Genomic DNA, 20,766 nt, shown 5'->3' with positions numbered 1-20,766 from the left:
TGCTGTGAACTCCTTACACATAAAGGTGATGGTGGGAAGGAAGGCGGAGTGGCCTGGGGGTACGATCCAGCCTCCTTTGTAGGAGCTAGGCGCTACTGGAGTGCCTTGGTCTGACCTCCCCATTTCTGCAAAACCTCCCCCTCCAGCGCGGAGGCTTTCCCGGCCTTCGCGCCCCGCGACGTTTACGGGCTGTTACCCTTGGCATCTGTTTTGGTAGATATTTGAAGCAGGGCCGTGAACTTCACTGTGGCCTGGTCACTAAGCGCGGAGCCAAGTACGAGAGGGTGTGCGTCCGCACGGCCGTGTGGGCGCTGGGAGCCGCAGTCCCCGTGTCCTTCCCGAGACGGCCTGGGCCGCTGGCCGCCCTCCCCTCTCTTGTTCGCGCTTTTATGGCGGTGAGAAGCCACGGGTGGGTGAGAGCCCGCGTCCCTCTCACCCTGGTCAAAGGGCGCGTGTTTCCTCCAGTAGCTTAGCGGTCTGGGCGACCCCAGTCCCTCCGTGGCCGATGACAGCGGGCCGCCTTCTGTGCAGCCCCAGCCAGCGGCTGGCCTGCGGGCACCCTGGGACACACGCAGGACGTCCGCGGTGACGGGGTGTCACAGAAGCAAACATAGGCGTGGCTGGTGTTTCCGCTGGTCCTGCCCGGTCCTTCACGGCTGAGTTGCGGCCGCTGCCCTGGGCCGGTGTTCGTGGGGGGTCCCCGCCTCACTGGCAGCCGTGGTGGCAGAGGAGGAAAGCTTAGACAAAGGGGACAGATGGAGAACAAGAACACACACTTACCGGCTTCGGTGGGAGGGATGTAAAGCCCAGTCCAAGAAGTTCCGTGTGACTTCCCGGGACCGTCACGGCTCTGTAAGCTTGTCTCCCAGGGTACGAGTCAGGCCGGGAAGCCACTTGTCTTGCCCCCCCTCAGAGCTGGTAAGAGGCAGAGGCGGGGGGACCTCTGTCCGACTGTAAAAGTTGGGCTCGTCCAACATGCCAGAGCCTTCCGGGGCTTAGATCGCGTGTGACATTGGAAAAGGATGAGCCCGGAGCCCTGATGGCTGGATGAGATCGTATCTGAGTTTTATTCCCACTCTCAGGCTTGCGGACCCTCAACTAAGAACACGCAGCGAAATAGAAGGTAGGACAGACCCAAGCAGGGTTTCTCAACCGCACGGTGTTGACATTTGGGACCCGATAATTCTGTGCGATGGGGGTTTTCTGCATGGTGAGCGTGCATTACAGCGTCCCTGGCCTTGGGCCACGAGGGGCCACTGGTGTCCCCACCCCAGTCTGACAATCAGAAACATCTCCAGGCATTGCTGGACATCAGTGGGGGTGGAGGGGGGAGGGTGCAAAATCCCTCTGCCCATTGAGAACCAGTGGAGCGAAGGAAGGGTACCCTCTGGGAGTCTGGAAGGAGAACCTGACCAGGAGACAGAGAAATGGTCCCATTACAGCTTCCTCTACCCCTACACGTACAGGCCCTCAAAACGAAAAGGAAAAACAGAATTAAAATGGGAGAGGGGGAGGAGAGGAAGGGAGGCAGGAATAGAGAGAGAGAGAGAGAGAGACTCATTTCCATTAACCTGTTGGTTCTCTTTGAAAATTCTTTACAAGCAGCTCTCCAAAAGGGTTGTATTGTCCTTGTAAAATTGCCTGCAGATGAGCAGGGAGGGGATTTTCTCTGGCTGGTGGCCATTCTCTCTCCCCCTGCTTCCCTCACCCCGAGGTCTGTTCAGCCTCACAGATGTATTATGAGCAGAAATGGTGTTTTCCCTGAATTCTCTGCTGGGAAAGAAGGTTCGGGAAGGTACAGTACAGTGCTGACAGATTGCATAGGATGTATCTGAGATGCTACCATTTTTCATGGACAAGGAGGGAGAGCCCATGGATGCCAGCCCCCTATGCCTGTGCCTAGAGATGTCAGCCCCCTGTCCCTGTGCCCAGGATGCCAGCCCCCTGTCCCTGTGCCCAGGGATGCCAGCCCTTATTGTTCTTTTCATCTGGTCGCATTTTCTTCCAAATCTGTCTGTTTAAGATCCTGAAAGCTTAAAGTCATGAGGAGGAAGTTGCAGGGATCCTCTGAGTCACAGGCACATGCATGTGTGTGTGTGTGTGTGTGTGTGTGTGTGTGTGTGTGTGTATGTGTTTCCTGGGTGTCCCAACAACTGAGAGAGAGAGCTTCCATGGTGCCCTTTGGTTGTTAAAACAAATGTGCTTTAAAATATGAAGCTGAGGGGCGCCTGGGTGGCACAGTCGGTTAAGCGTCCGACTTCAGCCAGGTCACGATCTCGCGGTCCGGGAGTTCGAGCCCCGCGTCGGGCTCTGGGCTGATGGCTCAGAGCCTGGAGCCTGTTTCCGATTCTGTGTCTCCCTCTTTCTCTGCCCCTCCCCTGTTCATGCTCTGTCTCTCTCTGTTCCAAAAAGAAATAAACGTTGAAAAAAAAATTAAAAAAACAAAAAATATGAAGCTGAGAACACACCTTGAGAGACAGAACAGGCAAGTCCCGCCCGTGGTAATTGCCCATGACATTACTCCATGATTGATTAGTTTAGGGCTTCTGGCTGTGAAAATAAAGAAAGCCTCAAAGAAAATCTTGAAGCAACCATGATTTATGAGTTTAGGAGTCTCACTTAGGTAAAACAATGTACTGAAAAATGTCCTTTTTTTATTGGAGCATGAGGAAATAGGCAGTGTCTGGTGATAGGATTGCCAACTTCATGCTTTCAGTAAGTCAGTTTAAAAGGAGAAGCTTAGAAGAGACAACGACATTCATTTATAGAAAAAATGATAATTGGCAATTACCTGCATTTTTATGGTAACCACTTGCACTGGTTTGTATTGTTTAAAACAATTTTTTTTAATGTTTATTTATTTTTTGAGAGAGAGGGAGAGAGTGTGAGCAGGGGAGGGGCAGAGAGAGAGTGAGACACAGAATCTGAAGCAGGCTCCAGGCTCTGAGCCATCAGCACAGAGCCCGATGCGGGGCTCGAACTCACGAACCATGAGATCATGACCTGAGCCAAAGTCGCCGCTTAACCGACTGAGCCACTGAGGTGCCCCTGTATTGCTTTAATATAGTCAATGTTAACGGTCCAAAATCATAACTGACAGAGTGCAAATATTCGTGTTGCTATTGCAAGTCCTTGCTCTTTGCATTGAACGGATCAGATACTCTCCAGGGGGATCAGGTATTTGGGAAACAGAATATAAAGACTGTTTTCGGGTTGTTTAAAACTCCTGGGGCGCGCAGGGGACTCTCACTATGGCTGCATCTCTCTTTGTGCAGTAGATATTTTAAGTTATGTAGTTTCATTAAATTGTTGACATTCTTTAAAAAAAACTAGAATATCTCATTAGTTTTTTTTTTAATATATACATATTTTTTAATGTTTCTTCCCTTTTTTGAGAGACAGAGACAGAGTGTGAGCAGGGCAGGGGCACAGAGAGAGGGAGACAAAGAATCCAAAGCAGGCTCCAGGCTCTGAGCTGTCAGCACAGAGCCCGACGCGGGGCTCGAACCCACGGACCGTGAGATCATGACCTGAGCCGAAGTCAGACGCTCAACCAACTGAGCCACCCAGATCCCCCTAGAAAATCTCGTTAGTTATGGAATTTCCAAGATGAGTTATTTTGTTCTACCTAAAAAATCTAGCTACTTTTTTTTTTTTTTTTTAGTGGAAAAGGACATGTCTAAATTTGCTAACATGACTCAGACATGGTGCATCCTGTTTCCTGCGTAAGTCTCTGCAGGGTTGTGTTTCCTGCCTAGCTTCCACGACTCTAGGTCACCTGCCTTTCTGTGTCTGGGATTGGCCTTGGGGGACACAGGGTACACTTGGCTCTCACCTTGCTCCGCTTACTCAAGAGTCTTGACTTTGCAATTTTCTGCACTTTGTATACAGATTTACTTTGTTCAGATTTACCATGACGTGCTTTTGGTATCAGGGCAGTACTGGCCTTATCAAATATGTTGGAAAGTATTCCATTTTTCATTTTTTGAAGTGTCTGTGAAGTTATAGGTGTTAATTCTTCTCTAAACATTTGGTAGAATTCACCAGAAAAGCCATCCGGCCCTGGGCTTTTCTTTCTGTGCAGTTTTCTTATTGTTAATTCAATGTCTTCACTTGTTCTAGACCCGTTCAGATTTTCTGTTTCTTCTGACATCAGTGTCAGTTGCTGTGTTTCTGTAAGAATGTGTCCATTTCATCCATATTATTAACTTGTTAGCACACGATTATTTATAGTATTCTTTTCTAGTCCTTTTTGTTTCTTGTAATTCAATAGTAATGCCCCCATATTTCATTTCTGATTTTAATAATTTGAGTCTCCTCTCTTTCTCTCTTGATCACCCTAGACAAAGCTTTCTCAATTCCGTTCATCTTTTCAAAGAACCAGCTTTGATTTTCTCTGTTATTTTTATTCTTTTCTTTCTTCTGTTAGCTTTGGGTTAAGTTTGCTCTTCTTTTTATAAGGCCTTAACGTGTAAAGCGAGGTTATTGGTTTGACATCCTTTTTAGTATGGACATTTAAGACTGTAACTTTCCCTCTAAGCATTACTTTAGTTGCCCACTTAAGTTCTGTTATTTTGGGCATCACTCTCATTCCTCTCAGAGTATTTTATAATCTTCCTGTGATTTTTTTTTCCTGTGGCTCATTGGTTATTTAGAAATGTTGTGTTTCATTTCCACATATTTGTGAATTTCCTAAATTTTTTCCTGTTACTGATTTCTAATTCCATTCTGTTGCTAGAGAACGTACTTTGCATGGCTTTATTCCTTTTAAATCTATCAAATTTTATTTTATTGCCTAGAATATTATCTGCCCTAGAATACTTTCTGTGTAAGTTTGAGAAGAATGTGTATCTTGTGGTTGGCGTGGAATGTTCTTTCGTGTTAGGCATTGTGTATAGTGTTGTTTAAGTTTTCTGTTCCCCTGCTGATCTGTTTAGTACTTATGTCCATTATTGAAAGTGGGTTATTGAAATCTCCAGTTATTATTGCTGACTTAGCTATTTTCCCCTTCATTTCTGTAAGTTTTTGCTTTGTGTTTTTGGGGCTTTGTTTTTAGGTGCATACATGTTTAAAATAGATTGGATTGACCATCTTGTCATTATAAAATGTCCTTTCTTTCTAGTAATGATTTATATCCTGCAGGTTATTTTGTTAGGTACTAATATAGCCCTTACAGCTTTCTTATGATTATTGTGTGTGTGATACCCCTTTCCAGCCATTTGTGTTCTTGAATACAAAGTATCTTTTATAGACAACATAAAGTTGGATAATTTTAAAAATCCTTTTGGCCAATCTCTGCTGTTTTGATTTGTCCTTTCAACCCATTTGCTTTTAATTAATTAATTATGAGGTAGGTTTTACTTCTGTCATTTTGCTACTTATTTTCTATATATCACTTCTTTTTTGTTCCTCTGTTCCTTGATTCCTTCCTTTTTTTTTTTTTTTTTTTTTTTTTGTATTAAGTAGATAGCTCCTGGTGTGATTTAAAAATTTCTTTAATGTGTCTCTCATATATGTCATTTTTAAAAATCATTTTCTCAGTGGTTGCATGAAGATTACTATTATCATCTTATTTAAAAAAAATCTAGCTCACTCATGGTTCATGGGATTGAGCCCAGTGTGGGGCTCTGCACTGACAGTGTGGAGGCTGGTTGGGATCCTCTCTCTCCCTCCTCTCTCTCTGCCCCTGCCCTCCCCCCCCAAATAAATAAATGAACATTTAAAAAATGTAGTTCAGATTAATACTAACTTAATATTAATAGTAAATACTTTGCTCCAATATGTTGCTATTCCTTCCCCTTCCCTCTGAACTATTAGTGCCATACAATTTACATCTTTATATGTTTTAAGTTCATCAACACAATTTTATAGTTATGGTTTTATGCAGTGGTTTTTTTAAAAGAAATAGAAAAAAAGAGCTACAGACAAAAATACGTTTATATAACTTTCATAGTACCTATGTACGTACCTTACTGGTACTATTTTACTTCTTTGTGTGGATTCGGATTCCTTCCAATGTCCTTTCATCTTCCCTCAAATAACTCCCTTTACTATGTCTTGTAGAGAAGTTTGCTAATGACAGATTTTCCCCATTTGTGGTTCATCTGGAAGTGGCCTAACTTACTCATTTTTGAAAAAGAGTTTACCTGGGTATAGAATTCTGGACTGACAGTCTTTTTCTTCCCCCCAAAACTTTTAATACATCATCCCACTTGGTTTCTGATGAGAAACCAACTCTTTAATCTTACTGAGGACCCCCACTACATGACGAGTCCCTTCTCTTGCTGCTTTTAAGATTCTGCTTTCGTTTTTAAGGTTTGTTTATGGTGCGTCCAGTTGTAGGTCTCTTAGAGGTTGTCCTACTTAGAGTTTCTTGATTTTCTAAGTGTTTAAATGAATACTTTTTCTCCGGTTTGGTAAGTTTTTCGTCATCATTTCTTCAGATATTTTTTTCTGCCTTTTTCATCTCTTTCTGGCCTCCCATTATGTATGTGTTGGTGCTCTTGGTCATGTCCCATGGGTGCCTTAGATTCTGCTGCTTTTCTTCATTCTTTTCATTTTCTTCTCTTCAGAGTAGATAATCTCTCTTCCAGGAAAGATAGTAAAGTGTCTTCTAGTTCACTGAATCTTCTGCCAGCTCACATCTGCTGTGGAGCCCACCTGGTGAATTTCAGCTATTGTTCTTTCCACTGTAGAATTTCTATTTGATTCTTTTGATTTCTATCACTTTATTGATATTCCCTGTTTGGTGAAAAAAAGTTGTTGTAATTTCCTTTGATTCTATACACTTTTTTTGAGGGTTTATTTATTTTTGAGGATGAGCAGGGGAGGAGCAGAGAGAAAGGGAGACACAGAATATAAAGTGGGCTCCAGGCTGTGAACTGTCAGCACAGAGCCCGACGGGCGGCTCAAATGCATAAACTGCGAGATCATGACCTGAGCTGAAGTCAGACACTTAACTGACTGAGCCACCCAGGTGCCCCTCCTTTGATTCCTTAGATGTGGTTTTCTTTCTTTTTTTAAATTTTTTTTTTTCAACGTTTATTTATCTTTGGGACAGAGAGAGACAGAGCATGAACGGGGGAGGGGCAGAGAGAGAGGGAGACACAGAACCGGAAACAGGCTCCAGGCTCCGAGCCATCAGCCCAGAGCCCGACGCGGGGCTCGAACTCCCGGACCGCGAGATCGTGACCTGGCTGAAGTCGGACGCTTAACCGACTGCGCCACCCAGGCGCCCCTCTTTTTTTAAACATATTTATAATATGTTTAAGACTATATTTATAATGGTCTTAGTCTCCTCAGGGACATTTTCTGTTAGGTGTTTTTTTTCTTCCTGTGTATGTGGCATGCTGTCTGATTTTTTTTTTCTGTATGTCTTTGTATTCTTTGTTAAAACTGGACATTTTGTTTTTTTTATTAAAAATATTTTTAAATTTATTTATTTATTTTGAGAGAGAGAGAGAGAGAACACACAAGCTGGGGAGGGTCAGAGAGAAGGAGAGACAGGATCCCAAGCAGACTCCATGCCATCAGCACAGAGCCCGACATGGGGCTCAAACTCAAAAATCTTGAGATCGTGACCTGAGCTGAGATCAAGAGTCAGACAGACACTAACCAATTGAGCCACCCAAGCACCCCCAAAATTGGACATTTTAAATAATATTTTAGCAACTCTAGTAGCAAACCCCTCTACCCATCAAGGTTTGTTTTTGCTGCTGTGGTTTTGTTTTTGTTTTTCATTTCGGTTTTGGGGGGTGTTTTTCTTGTTACTGTTTGTTTGCTTAGTGGCTTTCCTTTACTAATTCTGCGGGTTCTCTCTTTCCTATGATGTGTGACCGCTGAGTTGTGCGCTATTCTTAAGTTCTCTTTGTTTTGTTTTGTTTTGTTTTTTTCCAACGTTTATTTATTTTTGGGACAGAGAGAGACAGAGCATGAACGGGGGAGGGGCAGAGAGAGAGGGAGACACAGAATCGGAAACAGGCTCCAGGCTCTGAGCCATCAGCCCCGAGCCTGACACGGGGCTCAAACTCACGGACCGCGAGATCGCGACCTGGCTGAAGTCGGACGCTTAACCGACTGCACCACCCAGGCGCCCCTCTTTGTTTTGTTTTTAAACCACTCTATTGAGGTATGATTGGCATCCAGAAAGCTTTACAGATTTAACGTACACAACTTGGTAAGTTTGGGGATCAGTGTATGCTCGTGAAACCATCACCACAGTCTGGGCTATAAACACAGCCATTGCTTCCAAAAGTCTCCTTCTCCCGTCTTTATTACTGTTGTTATTATTGTTATTATTTTGTCTGTGTGATAAGAACACTTAACATGAGGTCCTCTACATTTTATTTAAAATTATTTAATGTTTATTTATTTTTTGAGAGACACACACACACACACACACGCGCGCACACAGAGTATGAGTGGGGGAGGGGCAGAGAGAGAGGGAGGCACAGAATCTGAAGCAGGCTCCAGGTTCTGAGCTGTCAGCACAGAGCCCGACGAGGGGCTCAAACTCATGAACCATGAGAGCGTGACCTGAGCTGAAGTTGGACGCTTAAACGACTGAGCCACCCCGGCGCCGAAGGTCCTCTCCGTTTTCAAGTTTGGGTTCCTGAGGGTCACCTCTCAGTCAGCACTGTTGTGTGGCCAGCCAGTCCCTGGTCAGGAGACTTTCTTACGCACCTCGCTGCGTGTCTTGAACCTTTTGCCAAGGGGATCTTGTGAGCGGGCATCCATCAAACATCAGCCTTCGCTGCCTCTTCCTGATGGCACCAGAGATGAGGGGCCGGTGTCTTCCCCCTCTAGCCTTCCTCGGGCGTGAGCATGGCCTCCCGCGTGCGCAGCGTTGTTGATCCGGGAAGTACGTCGGACTTCTCGAAGTTTCCCGTGGTCCCCTGGGTCTGGATTTCCTTTTGAATTCTGGGCGCCTGGTGTTTCCTGCCCTGTGGTCGCCACGAGGGAGCTGCTGAGGTGTTGCCGGCAGCCTGCTGCTGTTTGACAGTGTCCCAGGGGTGACACCCCCCTCCCCGCTGCCTCCCCACGACCCCAGCCCCAGCCCAGCCGAGTCAGACCTAGGATCTCCCCCGGGTGCTGCACATTCAGACGATGCAGCGAGGCCATCTTCCCGGGGCCCAGTCCTTCAGTCCTTTCTTTCACATGGACGATTTGTTTTCAGCTCGTTCGGTGGCCCCGGTGAATTCTCGGAGTTCCGACATGCTTGGTTTTCATCGCGTGGCCCAGGATTTTGTTGTTTTGGAGGCAGAGTGAGTTCACCGAGATCCTCAGGCCACCGTTCTGCGGGCCAGTTCTGCAGCGTGTGGTCCGGGGGCCTGGCGTCTCTCAGCAGAATGCATCGCAGGTGCACCTGCTGGGGCACGGGGAGGAAGGTCGGGTCGGAGGGCAGTGGAGCAGGGAGGTGCTCGCTTGCTGTTGGGAGGAGCAGGGGCCCGCACTGTGACCCCCTTATCTGCCTCTGAGAAGAGGAGTGCAGCAAAGGGGCCCCCCGCATGCCTGGGACAGGTGTGAGCCCCCCTTCACACCGTGAGCTGAACCTCAGGGTTTCCGGAACGTGAGCGTGACGGTCCCACGACTCTGCCAGCATGCGTTTTGTCCTCGGGGTTTTGGGGTGCTTCCTGCATGCCGGGGTTCGAGGTAATGCCTGTGACCATCACCCGCAGCCTTGTTCCACGGACCACCCTCTGCTGACGTGGGACAGACGCATTGCTCTGGAGAGAAATGCAGCAAGGGATGGGGAGGGTGGCCTCACAAGCCAGCAACGGAGCAGAGAGGTCTCAGGTGGCGTTTTCCAGGCGGGGGACAAACAGACGTCAACTCTAGAGGGAGAAGGGGCTGGAGTTGTTAACCGGGGGAGAGGGGGCGTGAAGGGTAGAGGAGCCCGGGCGAGTTCAGGAGGGCGCGTGTGCATGTGCATCTGCATGGAGGGCGGACAGAGGGTAGAGCAGGTGGAAGGTGCTGGAAGGTGTCGAGCACAGGAGCATTCATTCATTCACTCGTTCGCCAGATGAACCATCCCTGCTCAGCTGCCGGGCTGAGCAGGGAGCAGACAGACGGAGGAATAAACGAGCATGTGGTTTTTAGGCAGCAGGACTGAGAGCTTGATGTGGAGGGAAGGGGTCAGGGTGGGCCTCGTTGAAGGAGGTAGTGTTACAGGAGCCAACACGCCAGGGGAAACGCGGTAAGCTTGGGGTGGGCGTAATACGCATATGTGCATCAGTTCTCACGTCACCAGTAGCCTCGCAGAAACCTCTGTCCTGCTCCGTCTTGGCCGTCCCCCGCAAGGGTGCTGCTGACCTCCGTCACCACACGTGCCTCGGGCTCTCGTTGAACTTGGTGTAAGCGGAGTCATACAATCCGGGCTCTTCTGTGTCCGGCTTCTCCCGCCGGGCCTTATGTTTTCGAGGGTCACCTCTGCTGTCTCAGGTGATGGTGTGTGAAGCCCCTTCTGGAGGGGAGGTGGGCCATGCAGGGGCTGTCATGTGACCCAGCAGAACCAGGAGCAACGGGGACCAGGCGTGAGCAGCGGGGCAGGGGCGAGGCGGGGGTGGGACGGGGCCGGCAGCATCGATTCTGACTCATTTTGAAGACCGAGCGGTTGACATTTCATGACGGGTTGGACGCAGAATGTGGCTGGAAGGGGAGTCAGACACAACTGGGGGGGCTGGGGCCTTGGCCTGTGAATCGACGGAGTCAGAATTCAGGAGGTGGGGGGCAGCTGCAGGGGAGTAGTCTGTGGAGGAGAGCGGGGTTCCTGCTTGGACACGTCGAGTATGATGTGCATGTCAGATGGAAACCGGTCCTCGGGTCTGTGACACTGGCTTCCCGGGGAGGGGTCTGACCTGACAAGGTACATCTTGGGGGCTCTGTGCATTTTCTTTTTATTTCTTTTTAAGTTAATTTTTGAGAGAGAGAGAGAGAGAGAGAGAGAGCGGGGGAAGGGCAGAGAGAGAGGGAGACACAGAATCGGAAGCAGGCTCCAGGCTCTGAGTTGTCAGCACAGAGCCCAACGTGGGTCTCAAACCCGTGAACAGTGAGATCATGACCTGAGCCGAAGTCAGACGCTTAACTGACCGAGCCACCTAGGCGCCCCTGTTTTGCTCTTTTAAAGCCAAGCCCCCTCTCCCCTCAAGGGTGGAAAGAGGGAGGAGCTTTGCAGGTGCAGCCTTCGGAAGAGCAGGGAGGGGAAGACACTCAGTCGCAGGAGGAGAAGGTCCTGATGCAGAGGTCATGGGAAGGGGCTATGAGGACGACGTGGGTAAACTGAGGCACCATGTAAACGTTGACCCGCGCCCCCCTCCCTGCGGGCCTCCCTGCCGCCCAGCGGGCACAGTGGCGCTGACGTGAGTGAGCGCCGTGAGCGGAGGGACCTGGCAGGTGCGGGCTCAGAAGGTGTCACAGCTGCTGCTGGAAATCGCGGGTGCGTGGAGCTCGGAGAACCCCTGTCCTGACTCACGTCTGGGGGAGCACAGCCACGGGTGTATTTCGTACAAGAGAGAAGGTGTCTGAGGCAGCAGCCAGGGTGCTAGAATCATCAGCGGGCTGTGGGCGGGTCCCCCAGATGCACCTCTGTACCCTGGTCCAAACCCCTGCTTCCTGTCTCGTTGAGGCCTGTCTGTCCGTCTGCACCCCGCGCTCGCAAAAGCCGCTTTCACATCCGCATTCCTTCTAAAGAGGCAATGAGGGCAAATGAACGCTACCTGTTGTCGGTTGAATCGTGCTCCCCCAGAATAGATGCGCTGCAGTCCTAGCCCCCCGGTATCTCAGAGGGGGACCTTGTTTGGACATACTGTCTTTACAGAAGTAATTAAATTTAGATGCGGTCATTAGGGTGGGCTTGAAGCCAATGCTACTGGCGTCCTTATAAGGAGAGATTAGGACACAGAGGGGACGGCCGTCCGCACGCCTGGGAGAGGGGCCATGAAGAAACCAGCCCTGCTCGCATCGGGATCTCTAATTCGGCCTCCACAATTTGGCCATCCAGGCTGTGGTGCATTGTTGCTGGCAAGCTCATACGGAAGGTACCTTTAAACAAAATCATCACTGGGGCACCTGGGTGGCTCAGTCGGTGAAGCGTCCGACTTCAGCCAGGTCACGATCTCGCGGTCCGTGAGTTCAAGCCCCGCGTCCGGCTCTGTGCTGACCGCTCAGAGCCTGGAGCCTGTTTCGGATTCTGTGTCCCTCTCTCTCTCTGACCCTCCCCCGTTCATGCTCTGTCTCTGTCTGTCTCAAAAATAAATAAACGTTAAAAAAAATTAAAAAAAAAAACCAACATCCACCACCTGGATTATAGCAGACGTTGACCCCCGTCTTGTTGCTTATTTCCGTGAACTTGAGGCGATCGCATGTCCCACTTTCAAAAGAACAATTGGACGAGAACAGTCTCGCCTCTGGGGACGAGAGCAGCATCTGGCCACACAAGCCGGACATAGATTCTTGGTTGACGCAGGTCTCTCCCGACCCTCGGACCCCGTTCTCTCCAATCCCGCTCATGCCAGCCTACGGGTCTCGCAGGCCTGGGTCCCAGGGCTGCAGCGCGTGTGGCCGAGGCCTTTAAATCCCTTCCTTAAACAGTTAGAAGGTCACTTCCTCTGTTTCTATGGGTTACTGCACGACTGGATTCTTTTCCCACTAAGGGTTGTTTTATTTGTTTGTTTGTTTTAAGGTGTCTTTTCCTCTTTTTACCTTTAATGAAATCTAGGGATTCGAGGTAAGAAACGACTCCTCGTGTGCAGGGGGACAGCCGACATTCGAGACTCGTCCGTGAAACCCAGTGGCAACAGAGCACATACCCAGCATGTCTGCTGGCTCCTTTTCTGCGGGGGGCTCTAGGTATTGGGGCAGACGGAAGACCCCAATTCAGCCTCCCGAGCGGCCCCTCCCCCTCCTCGGCCAGATCCTCACTGGACCCTGACAGCGGGGCCTCTGTTGGGGGTCCGGGGGACCCACCGGGGACCCAGGGTGGAAAAGCCCTCACTTCAGGGGGTGCCGGGGCAGCAGCTGGGTCTGGGCTCCCACTCACCTGCGGCCTTGACGGGGTTTTTTTTTTTGCCGCAGAAGTGGAATCAAAACGGAGTGTAAGTTGGTGAGGGACCCTGGTGACTCCGTTTCAGGTCGGTGGGTTTTACTTCGTGTTTCCAAAGCAGGGTCAGGCCAGCCCTTGAGGGAGAACACCACCAATGTTTACTCAACCCCGAGGTAGCAATAGTGAGAAGAAAGACGGCCGGCGATTAGGCACAGGCCGCTCACCCTGACCGCTGTGCGCTTTTCTGGCTGGAGACACACAGCCTGCGACGTTTTAACCAGCGTGTTCCCAGAGACGTTATGGAATCTTCTTACTGTTGGACGTACCTTCTCCGGCCGAACGCCCAGGCTAACGGGCGCACCTTTTAGGACCATATACCGCGCTCCCTCCCGGTTGTTAGTTTCTTTCCCTCCATTCTTGCTCTTCCAGCGTCACGGATGGTTTTGGTTGCACGTGGTGCTCAGCTGAGGGGTTGCGCTGGATGCACGGCCGACGTTGCCCGTCGAAAACGGGTGTGCTGTCTGAGTTTTCTTCGTAAAATCCGGGCCTGTCCTTCCAGAGGCTCCTGTTCTGCACCACGGTCACCCCTGCAGACTGTGGGCTTTTTCTGGGCCCTCCCTGACTGCTGTTCTTTCTCATATCCTGGAAATTATACCTTTTCACAAGGATGACCAGATCCAAGAATGCCAAGCTTCGGTGCATAAGGCAGCCTCACTAATTAAAAGGAGCCTGCTTTGAAGTTGTCCAGATATTCCAGAAACTACATCTAATTAAATCACGGCACGTGTACCGATTCAGATCAACAGGTAGGGAGCAAGGATGAAAACAGTATGAATAACAAAACACTTTCTAAGAGACGCAAATCGCAAACAAAATAGCACCACGGACCCAAATCCGAGGGCGTGGGTTGAACTTCATTAGTAAATTCTTGCTTCATAGTGTCTCTGCTGCTAATGAGAAAGCTGGGGTTTTAATAGGACAGAAAGAGCCTGGAAATCAGCACAGACCCATTTGCTGCTTTGCAGACGTAAACGTCTCTTACGGACGCCCTAAATCAGGACGTCACGCTGGAGGCCCGTGTTGAGAGAAGGTCTGTGGAAGATTCTGTGTGTGTGTGACTGGTGCCTGGCTCCTAATCGCTCTGCATTTTCCCACGTGTGGGCCGTGTGTGTGCCGTGAAATACCAGCATCAAATGTTTTCATCAGGCCATTCTGACGCCGGTCAGTTCAGCCCTGAACGTGCGGGGCACTGATAAGTGCTGCCCAGAATATGCCCTAAGTTCCTGAATAACAGCTGACGTCACCACGCCTGATGAATAACGTAGGATTCAGGTCCACACCTAACTCACTTAACTTCTGAGTAGTCACTGGCCTGCTGTGGACTCTTTGAACACCTGACACTGAATCTACTGTTCATGCCTGGCTTTGGGGCCGTATCCAGTGATCCAGAATGCGAGGTGTTTGGAGATAGGATCTTTCCTACAGCCCTTCTCTATCCGTGAGCCTTGGTTATGGGCTTAAGCCGTGTGATGGGATGTGTAAGTGTTTTTGAGTAAGCTCTTCGGTGAGGACAGTTTTAGATTTGTAGAAAGGCTGTGAAGGTCGTATCGAGTTCCTCTGCACCACGCACCTGTTTCCCCTGATGTTAAATCTTACACGTTGGTGTGGGACATTTGTCACAGCAAATGTGCCTCGATTGACTGATTCTTTTTGCAAAAAGTGTTTATTTATTTATTTTAAAAGAGAGGGTATGTGGTGGGGGCAGGGAAAGAGAGAGGGAGAGGTTTTTTTTAATTTTTGAGAGAGAGAGAGAGAGAGAGAGAGAGAGAGCGAGCATGAGTGGGGGAAGGGCAGAGAAAGGTGGGGACAGAGAATCCGAAGCAGGCTCCACGATGTCAGCATGGAGCCGGACATGGGGCTCGATCCCACGAACTTCGAGATCACAACCTGAGCTTAAATCAAGAGTCGAGGGGCGCCTGGGTGGCGCAGTCGATTGAGCGTCCGACTTCAGCCAGGTCACGATCTCGCGGTCCGGGAGTTCGAGCCCCGCGTCGGGCTCTGGGCTGATGGCTCGGAGCCTGGAGCCTGTTTCCGATTCTGTGTCTCCCTCTCTCTCTGCCCCTCCCCCGTTCATGCTCTGTCTCTCTCTGTCCCAAAAATAAATAAACGTTGGGAAAAAAAAAAAAAAAAAGAGTCGAACACCCATCCGATTGAGCCACCCGGGTGCCCCGGCCACTCACTATTCTTAACCAAAATCCATACCGTTCCTCTTTGCTTAGACTTTACCTAATGTATTTTTTTCTGTTCCAGAATCCCATGTTCCGGGAGGGTTATTATCACATTGTGTTCAGCCTTTGCTTCTAGGCATTAAAGTATAATTTTGACTATAGTTTTGACCAAAGTATAATTTTGACTATAATAGTTTGACTATCAAACTATACAATTAATGTGTCTTTGCACTAAAGCAGCCACATTTCAATTGGTTTCAAATTAAATGTTCTCTCTTCTTCAAACATCAAACAAACAATTAAGGAGCTAATAAACCCCTTACTTGATTGAGGCCATCGATGGTTTGTGTTCCGGTGGCCTTACGTGTCTCCCTGCGTGGGTTTTCACAGTGAAAGTCCCCCACGTCTGGTGCAGGAGAGTTAGAGCATCAGAAATTCCACGCCCTTGATGGACACGTGTGGCCTTCGTAGCACGCCCTGTAGCCTTCTACCAAAATGAAAGACATGTGATTTGCTCCATTTCAGAAGAGGATTAAGTCCCGAGGCGTTGGGGCAGCCGGGGCTCCTCCCCTAGGTTGTTCCCTGTTCGGGTCTCCTTGTCTGTCGGATGGCCAGCGGAGGCGAGGGCAGCAGCACCAGGCAAGCCCGAAGCGGGACTTTGTGTGAGGAGGTGCTGAGCAGGCCATCAGGGAGATGTCACGGGGCTCACACCGCCGGGGACTGTCACCGGCCAGCCGGGCTGGCAGGGATCACCAAGGGAGTGTGCGGAGTTAGGAAGGTGGGTACAGGTCAGTCAGCCAGCAGCAGTGACATGCAGGAGAACCCGCTAGTCAGGGCGCAAGCAAGAGAGACCAGCTCCAGTGCTGGCGGTGCTGAACCCCGACTTGGTGCCCTGTGTCCAGAGCCCTGGAGCCCCGCCTTTCCCGTGGCAGCGTGTGGACGTGTGCTGGTGGCCTGGCAGGTGACTTTCAGACCCGTCTTGGCATCCATAATCCCGGTGACTCCAGCCTACTGTCCTGTACTCACCTCGGGTCTTGTGTGCACTTCCACGCATAATATCAAAAAGCAGAAAGAGTCATACAATTGGTGTTTGTTCAAAAGGCCACATGTTGTGTGATTTCATTTATATAATATGCCCAAAACATAAAGCTCTAGAGGCAGAGAGCAGACTGGTGGTTGCAGGGCCTGGGGGAGGTGGGAACGGGGAGGGCTGCCGATGAGAACAAGATTTCTCTTGGGGGCGATGGAATATTCTGGAATTACATAGTGGAGACAGTTGCACAATCTTGTGCATATCCCCAAACCCGCTGGAACTGGAAGGTAGACTTTATTTTTAGTTTTTTTGAGATTTTTTTTAGATACTTTTTAAAGTTTATTTATTTTGGAGAGAGAGAGAGAGAGAGAGAGAGAGAGAGAGAGAGAGAATGTGCAGGGGAGGGGCAGAGAGGGAGGCAGACAGGATCTCTGTGCTGACAGCGCAGAGCTTGATGTGAGGCTTGAACTCACAAACTGTGAGATCATGACCTGAGCAGAAATCAAGAGCCTGGCACTGAACCCAGGCGCCCGTGGACTGTAGACTTTAAAATGGCAAATTTTGTGGTATGTGAATTACATCGATTAATAATCCAATGCTTTTTCATCGTAGAGGTGTTTAAAAATAAAATAAAAGAAGAAATTTTAAATTACCTTTGTAATTCTGGCTATGCAACAGTGACATTTGGATGTGTGTGTGTGTGTGTGTGTGTGTGGTAGTTTTTGTAATTGTTTTGTTGGTTCTGGCCTGTGTTTGTTTTGTGTTTTTCCTCTGGGGTGTTTCCAAACCTTTTGGGGGGCCAGGAGAGATTCTGTTGGCATCTGCTGAAATGCTGGACCCACTTGTCTCCTTTCCCCAAGTTCATATTTGCACCTGTTCCATTTGGCTTTTAAATTTTAGGACGTGCAGCATTTTCAGTGAGGACAACCATTCTGTGTCCGACTTCATGCTCTGTAGGAGAATGACAGTTTTTAATATCAGGCCATCAGTGGGGTCCTCATTTCTCAGGAAGCAACAACGGGGCCCCGTTCTGTGGAAACTTAGGGTGTCAGCTCTAAGGACCACGGTAATGGGCCATATTCTGCCTTTATTCACATATGTGACCCTTGCTGTCATTTTTTATTTAAACAAATTTTTTAAATGTTTATTTATTTTTGAGAGACACACAGAGTGTGAGCGGGGGAAGGGGAGAGAGAGAGGGAGACACAGAATCCGAAGCACACTCCAGGCTCCGAGCTGTCAGCACAGAGCCCCACGCGGGGCTCGAACTCACTCACCGCGAGATCACGACCCAAACCGAAGTCAGATGCTTAGCCGACTGAGCCACCCAGGCGCCCCTACTAAATTATTTTTTAAGGCAAAGCTTGAGGCCGAAAGAGATGAAAAGTCAAGTTGCAGCCTCCGTGCTGACCATCACAACCTGTCCAAACAGAGTCTTAGCATTTCTGCGGTGAACAGTGACTTTGCAGGTCTGGGTGGGTGGGTGGGTGAGGTTGACCCGAGAGTCAGCAGAAGCATCGGGGCCGCCTCCGGCTCCTTCGCACGGGACACCGTGACTCAGACGCGCCGGGAAACCTTGTGCCGCAAAACAGAAAGCTACCTTGGAAGAGCTGGGAATCTGTTCCGCGGTAGAATTGGGCTAATAGTGCTTATTTTTCTTCAGGGTGTATATTTATTTGACTGTTTCACACCATTTGTCAATTTCTAAGCAGTTAATAATTTTTATGCCTCTTTCAGATGTGTGTATATAGTACAAGTGTGTTTGATTTCCTGTGGTCTCTCTGCATTTACACAGCGCTGAGTGATGGCATGTATAACATGCCAATTGAAAATTTCCAACCCAACTCAAGTTTAATTCTTCAGCACACATCCGTGGACTGCCTTGCCCGGTTTCTGCCTGTGTCTGTGTTGCCCGGGCCCCGGATTCTGTCTAGGTTCTAATGCTGGGATGGCCTAACCGCTGTTTACAGTCCCCTGGGGAACGTTGAGCGATACGGGGAATTGGAGAATAAGGACGCGTGATCGATGGGGGACATTTTACGGAAGCCGGCATGGAGCGTGGCGTCTGTTGTGTGGTTGAGTTTGGACCAGAAGTGATATAATTTTTTGAGGAACCTCTACACGTCTTAGCCATTTTTTAAAAAATGTTTATTTATTTTTGAGAGAGAGACAGACAGAGTGTGAGCAGGGGAGGTGCAGAGAGAGAAGGAGACACAGAATCCGAAGCAGGCTCCAAGCTCCGAGCTGTCGGCACAGAGTCCGACGCGGGGCTCAAACTCATGGATCGTAAGATCATGACCTGACCTGAAGTCGGACACTCAACCGACTGAGCCACCCAGGCGCCCCATGTCTTAGCCATTTTTAAGTACGGGGTTCAGTGGCATTAACGGCACTCACATTATTGTACTCCTGCCATCATCACGCATCTCCAGAACCTGTCCCCATTAAACCACCAACTCCTGCCTCCCCCCCCCCCGCCCCCCTGTCTGCTTTCTGCCTATGAATTGGACACCTCTGGGGACCTCACTGGTCAGACACTATTTGTCTTTCTGTGTCTGGCTCTTTCCCTCAGCATAATGTCCCTCAGGTTCATCCACGTGTAGCAGGGCAAGATTTCCTTCTAAGCCGCGTGACGTTCGGCACGTGTGTCCCATTCCATGCTAGGCTTTGATGTCACAGACCCAGATCCATCCGGATGTGTCGTCAGAGCCACCATTTCTACCCCACCCTCCCAGCCCGACTGGTGGGACCCGGGAACAGGGGCCCACGGCTCTGTGTGGTTTTCCGGGTTAGGCGGACCAGATCTGCCCCCGCGCTGGGTGGGGGTGAGCCTGGGAGTGGTTGCGCCTGCTGTGACCCTGTCTCTACAGGGTGGGTTGCTAGAGCTGTAGGACGAGATACCTCTGTCCTCACAGCTGTAGGTAGGTCCGTCCTTGGCCGCTGGCTGCCAGTGAATCCGGGGGGACCAGGAGGGGAACACGCTGCCTGTAACACCCCGGTTCCGAATTTATTCACAATCTCCAGGGCCCGTCTCCGGAGGGCCACCTGCAGACTCTGGCGACCGAGGTGTTCTCTTTCGCCAGCCCGTGTTCAAATCTCTGTCCCTCCCTGAATGGCGCTCAGGGCTTCGGTCACACGTGTGCTTCGTCTGTGTGTTCTGCCACCCTGGGGGTCAACCTGAAGAATCCCTTCTGCTGCAATGCCAGATCAGAGCCTTCCAGAAGCTCCCACAGCGCCTTGTCCTCCTAGGTTTTCTGTACACAGTGGATGGTTTTGCTAGAATACTGTTGTTCTTGCACGAGAAGCAGAGTACAGGGCGTGCAGTAAACCTCACGGATGTGTGTGCTGTGCTCTTTCTTTCGTCCAGGGGAAATGGAGGTTCCGGACCCGAATGACCCTCTGGGAGAGCTGGCTGGACAGGACGACCCTATTCCAACTCTGAAAGGTAAAAGAGTGAGGAGTTCTTGGAAGCAGGTGTTCGGAAGCGTTCTCGGGGGCCCGCGTGGAGAGGCGTGGGGTGCCTTCTGTACCCAGGGCGTGGCTGCTGGGATGGGTGGCGGGTGCCCGTGGCCCGGTGCTGCCCCATTGATGGGTGTGGCGACGTGCCTGCCTCGGCAGCCGTGGGGGCATCGAGGGCTGGTCCGAGCCGGTCGGAAGGTGGCGGCTGGCAGGTGGCGGGCAGATGGTCGCGGGAGGGGGGGAAGGGGCCTTGTGGGGAGCCCCGTGGGGCTGAGCAGACCCTTAGGAGCTGCACTCTTTGCTGGGCCGCCGTCACCTGCTGACGGGTGGCGGTCTCCTGGGGTCCTCCCTGAAATCGTCCGGAGCCGGTCGGCGTCCCGCCTGAGCGGGTGGCTCACGGAGGAGCGGGTGGTCTGTCTCGTGCCTCAGCCTCCCCCACAGGTCACCGTCTGGCTCGCTGCTCCCGAGGTGCACTCTGCAGGCATCTTGGGTTGGTAGCGTGAGTGGATGGGACACGTTTCTTCCGATACAGCCCGATTCCTCGGGGAGGTGGCCGCCCTCCCGCTCAGCCCTTTGTCACCCTGTCGCCTTGATCGCCGTCCCAGCCCAGCTGCTGTAAGGAAGCACCACGTGTGGGCGGCGTCATCCGCAGGAATGCACTCCCCAGCGTCCTGGCGGCTGGGGGGCGAGGGTGAGAGCGCCAGCAGGTCAGTTTGGGTGAGGCCTCTCTTCCTGGCTTGCGGACGGCGCCCTCTCTCTAGCCTCACGTGGCGGAGAGAGCACTCCGGCTCCTCTTCCCATTGGGGCACTGACCCCCTCGTGGGGACCCCTCGAGACCTCATCTAACCTAACCCCTCCCGAAGGCCCACCTTCAAACCCCGTCGCACTGGGCACCGGCTTCGACGTGTGCGTTTCGGGGGAGACGCAATTCAGTGCCCGACGATTGCCTGTTAAAGCGACCACTCTGGGCGCCCGGGTGGCTCAGTCTGCTGAGCGTCTGGCTTTCC

At 50.5% G+C, this 20,766-nt stretch overlaps 1 protein-coding gene across 1 annotated transcript in view; it reads left to right on the top strand.

Moving 5' to 3' along the window:
• Positions 1–928: 928 nt before the first annotated feature.
• ROR2 (receptor tyrosine kinase like orphan receptor 2) overlaps positions 929–20,766 on the top strand; it is a 65,105-nt gene continuing 45,267 nt past the window's right edge. Inside the window, 2 exon segments of the mRNA XM_032595656.1 lie at positions 929–1,123; positions 19,668–19,745. Of these exon segments, the coding sequence (XP_032451547.1) occupies positions 1,048–1,123; positions 19,668–19,745 (154 nt within the window). The 5' untranslated portion in view covers positions 929–1,047.

Source organism: Lynx canadensis, chromosome D4 (assembly GCF_007474595.2).
Source record: "Lynx canadensis isolate LIC74 chromosome D4, mLynCan4.pri.v2, whole genome shotgun sequence".
Taxonomy (NCBI): Eukaryota; Metazoa; Chordata; class Mammalia; order Carnivora; family Felidae; genus Lynx; species Lynx canadensis.
This window is presented reverse-complemented; position numbering and strand designations above follow the sequence as displayed.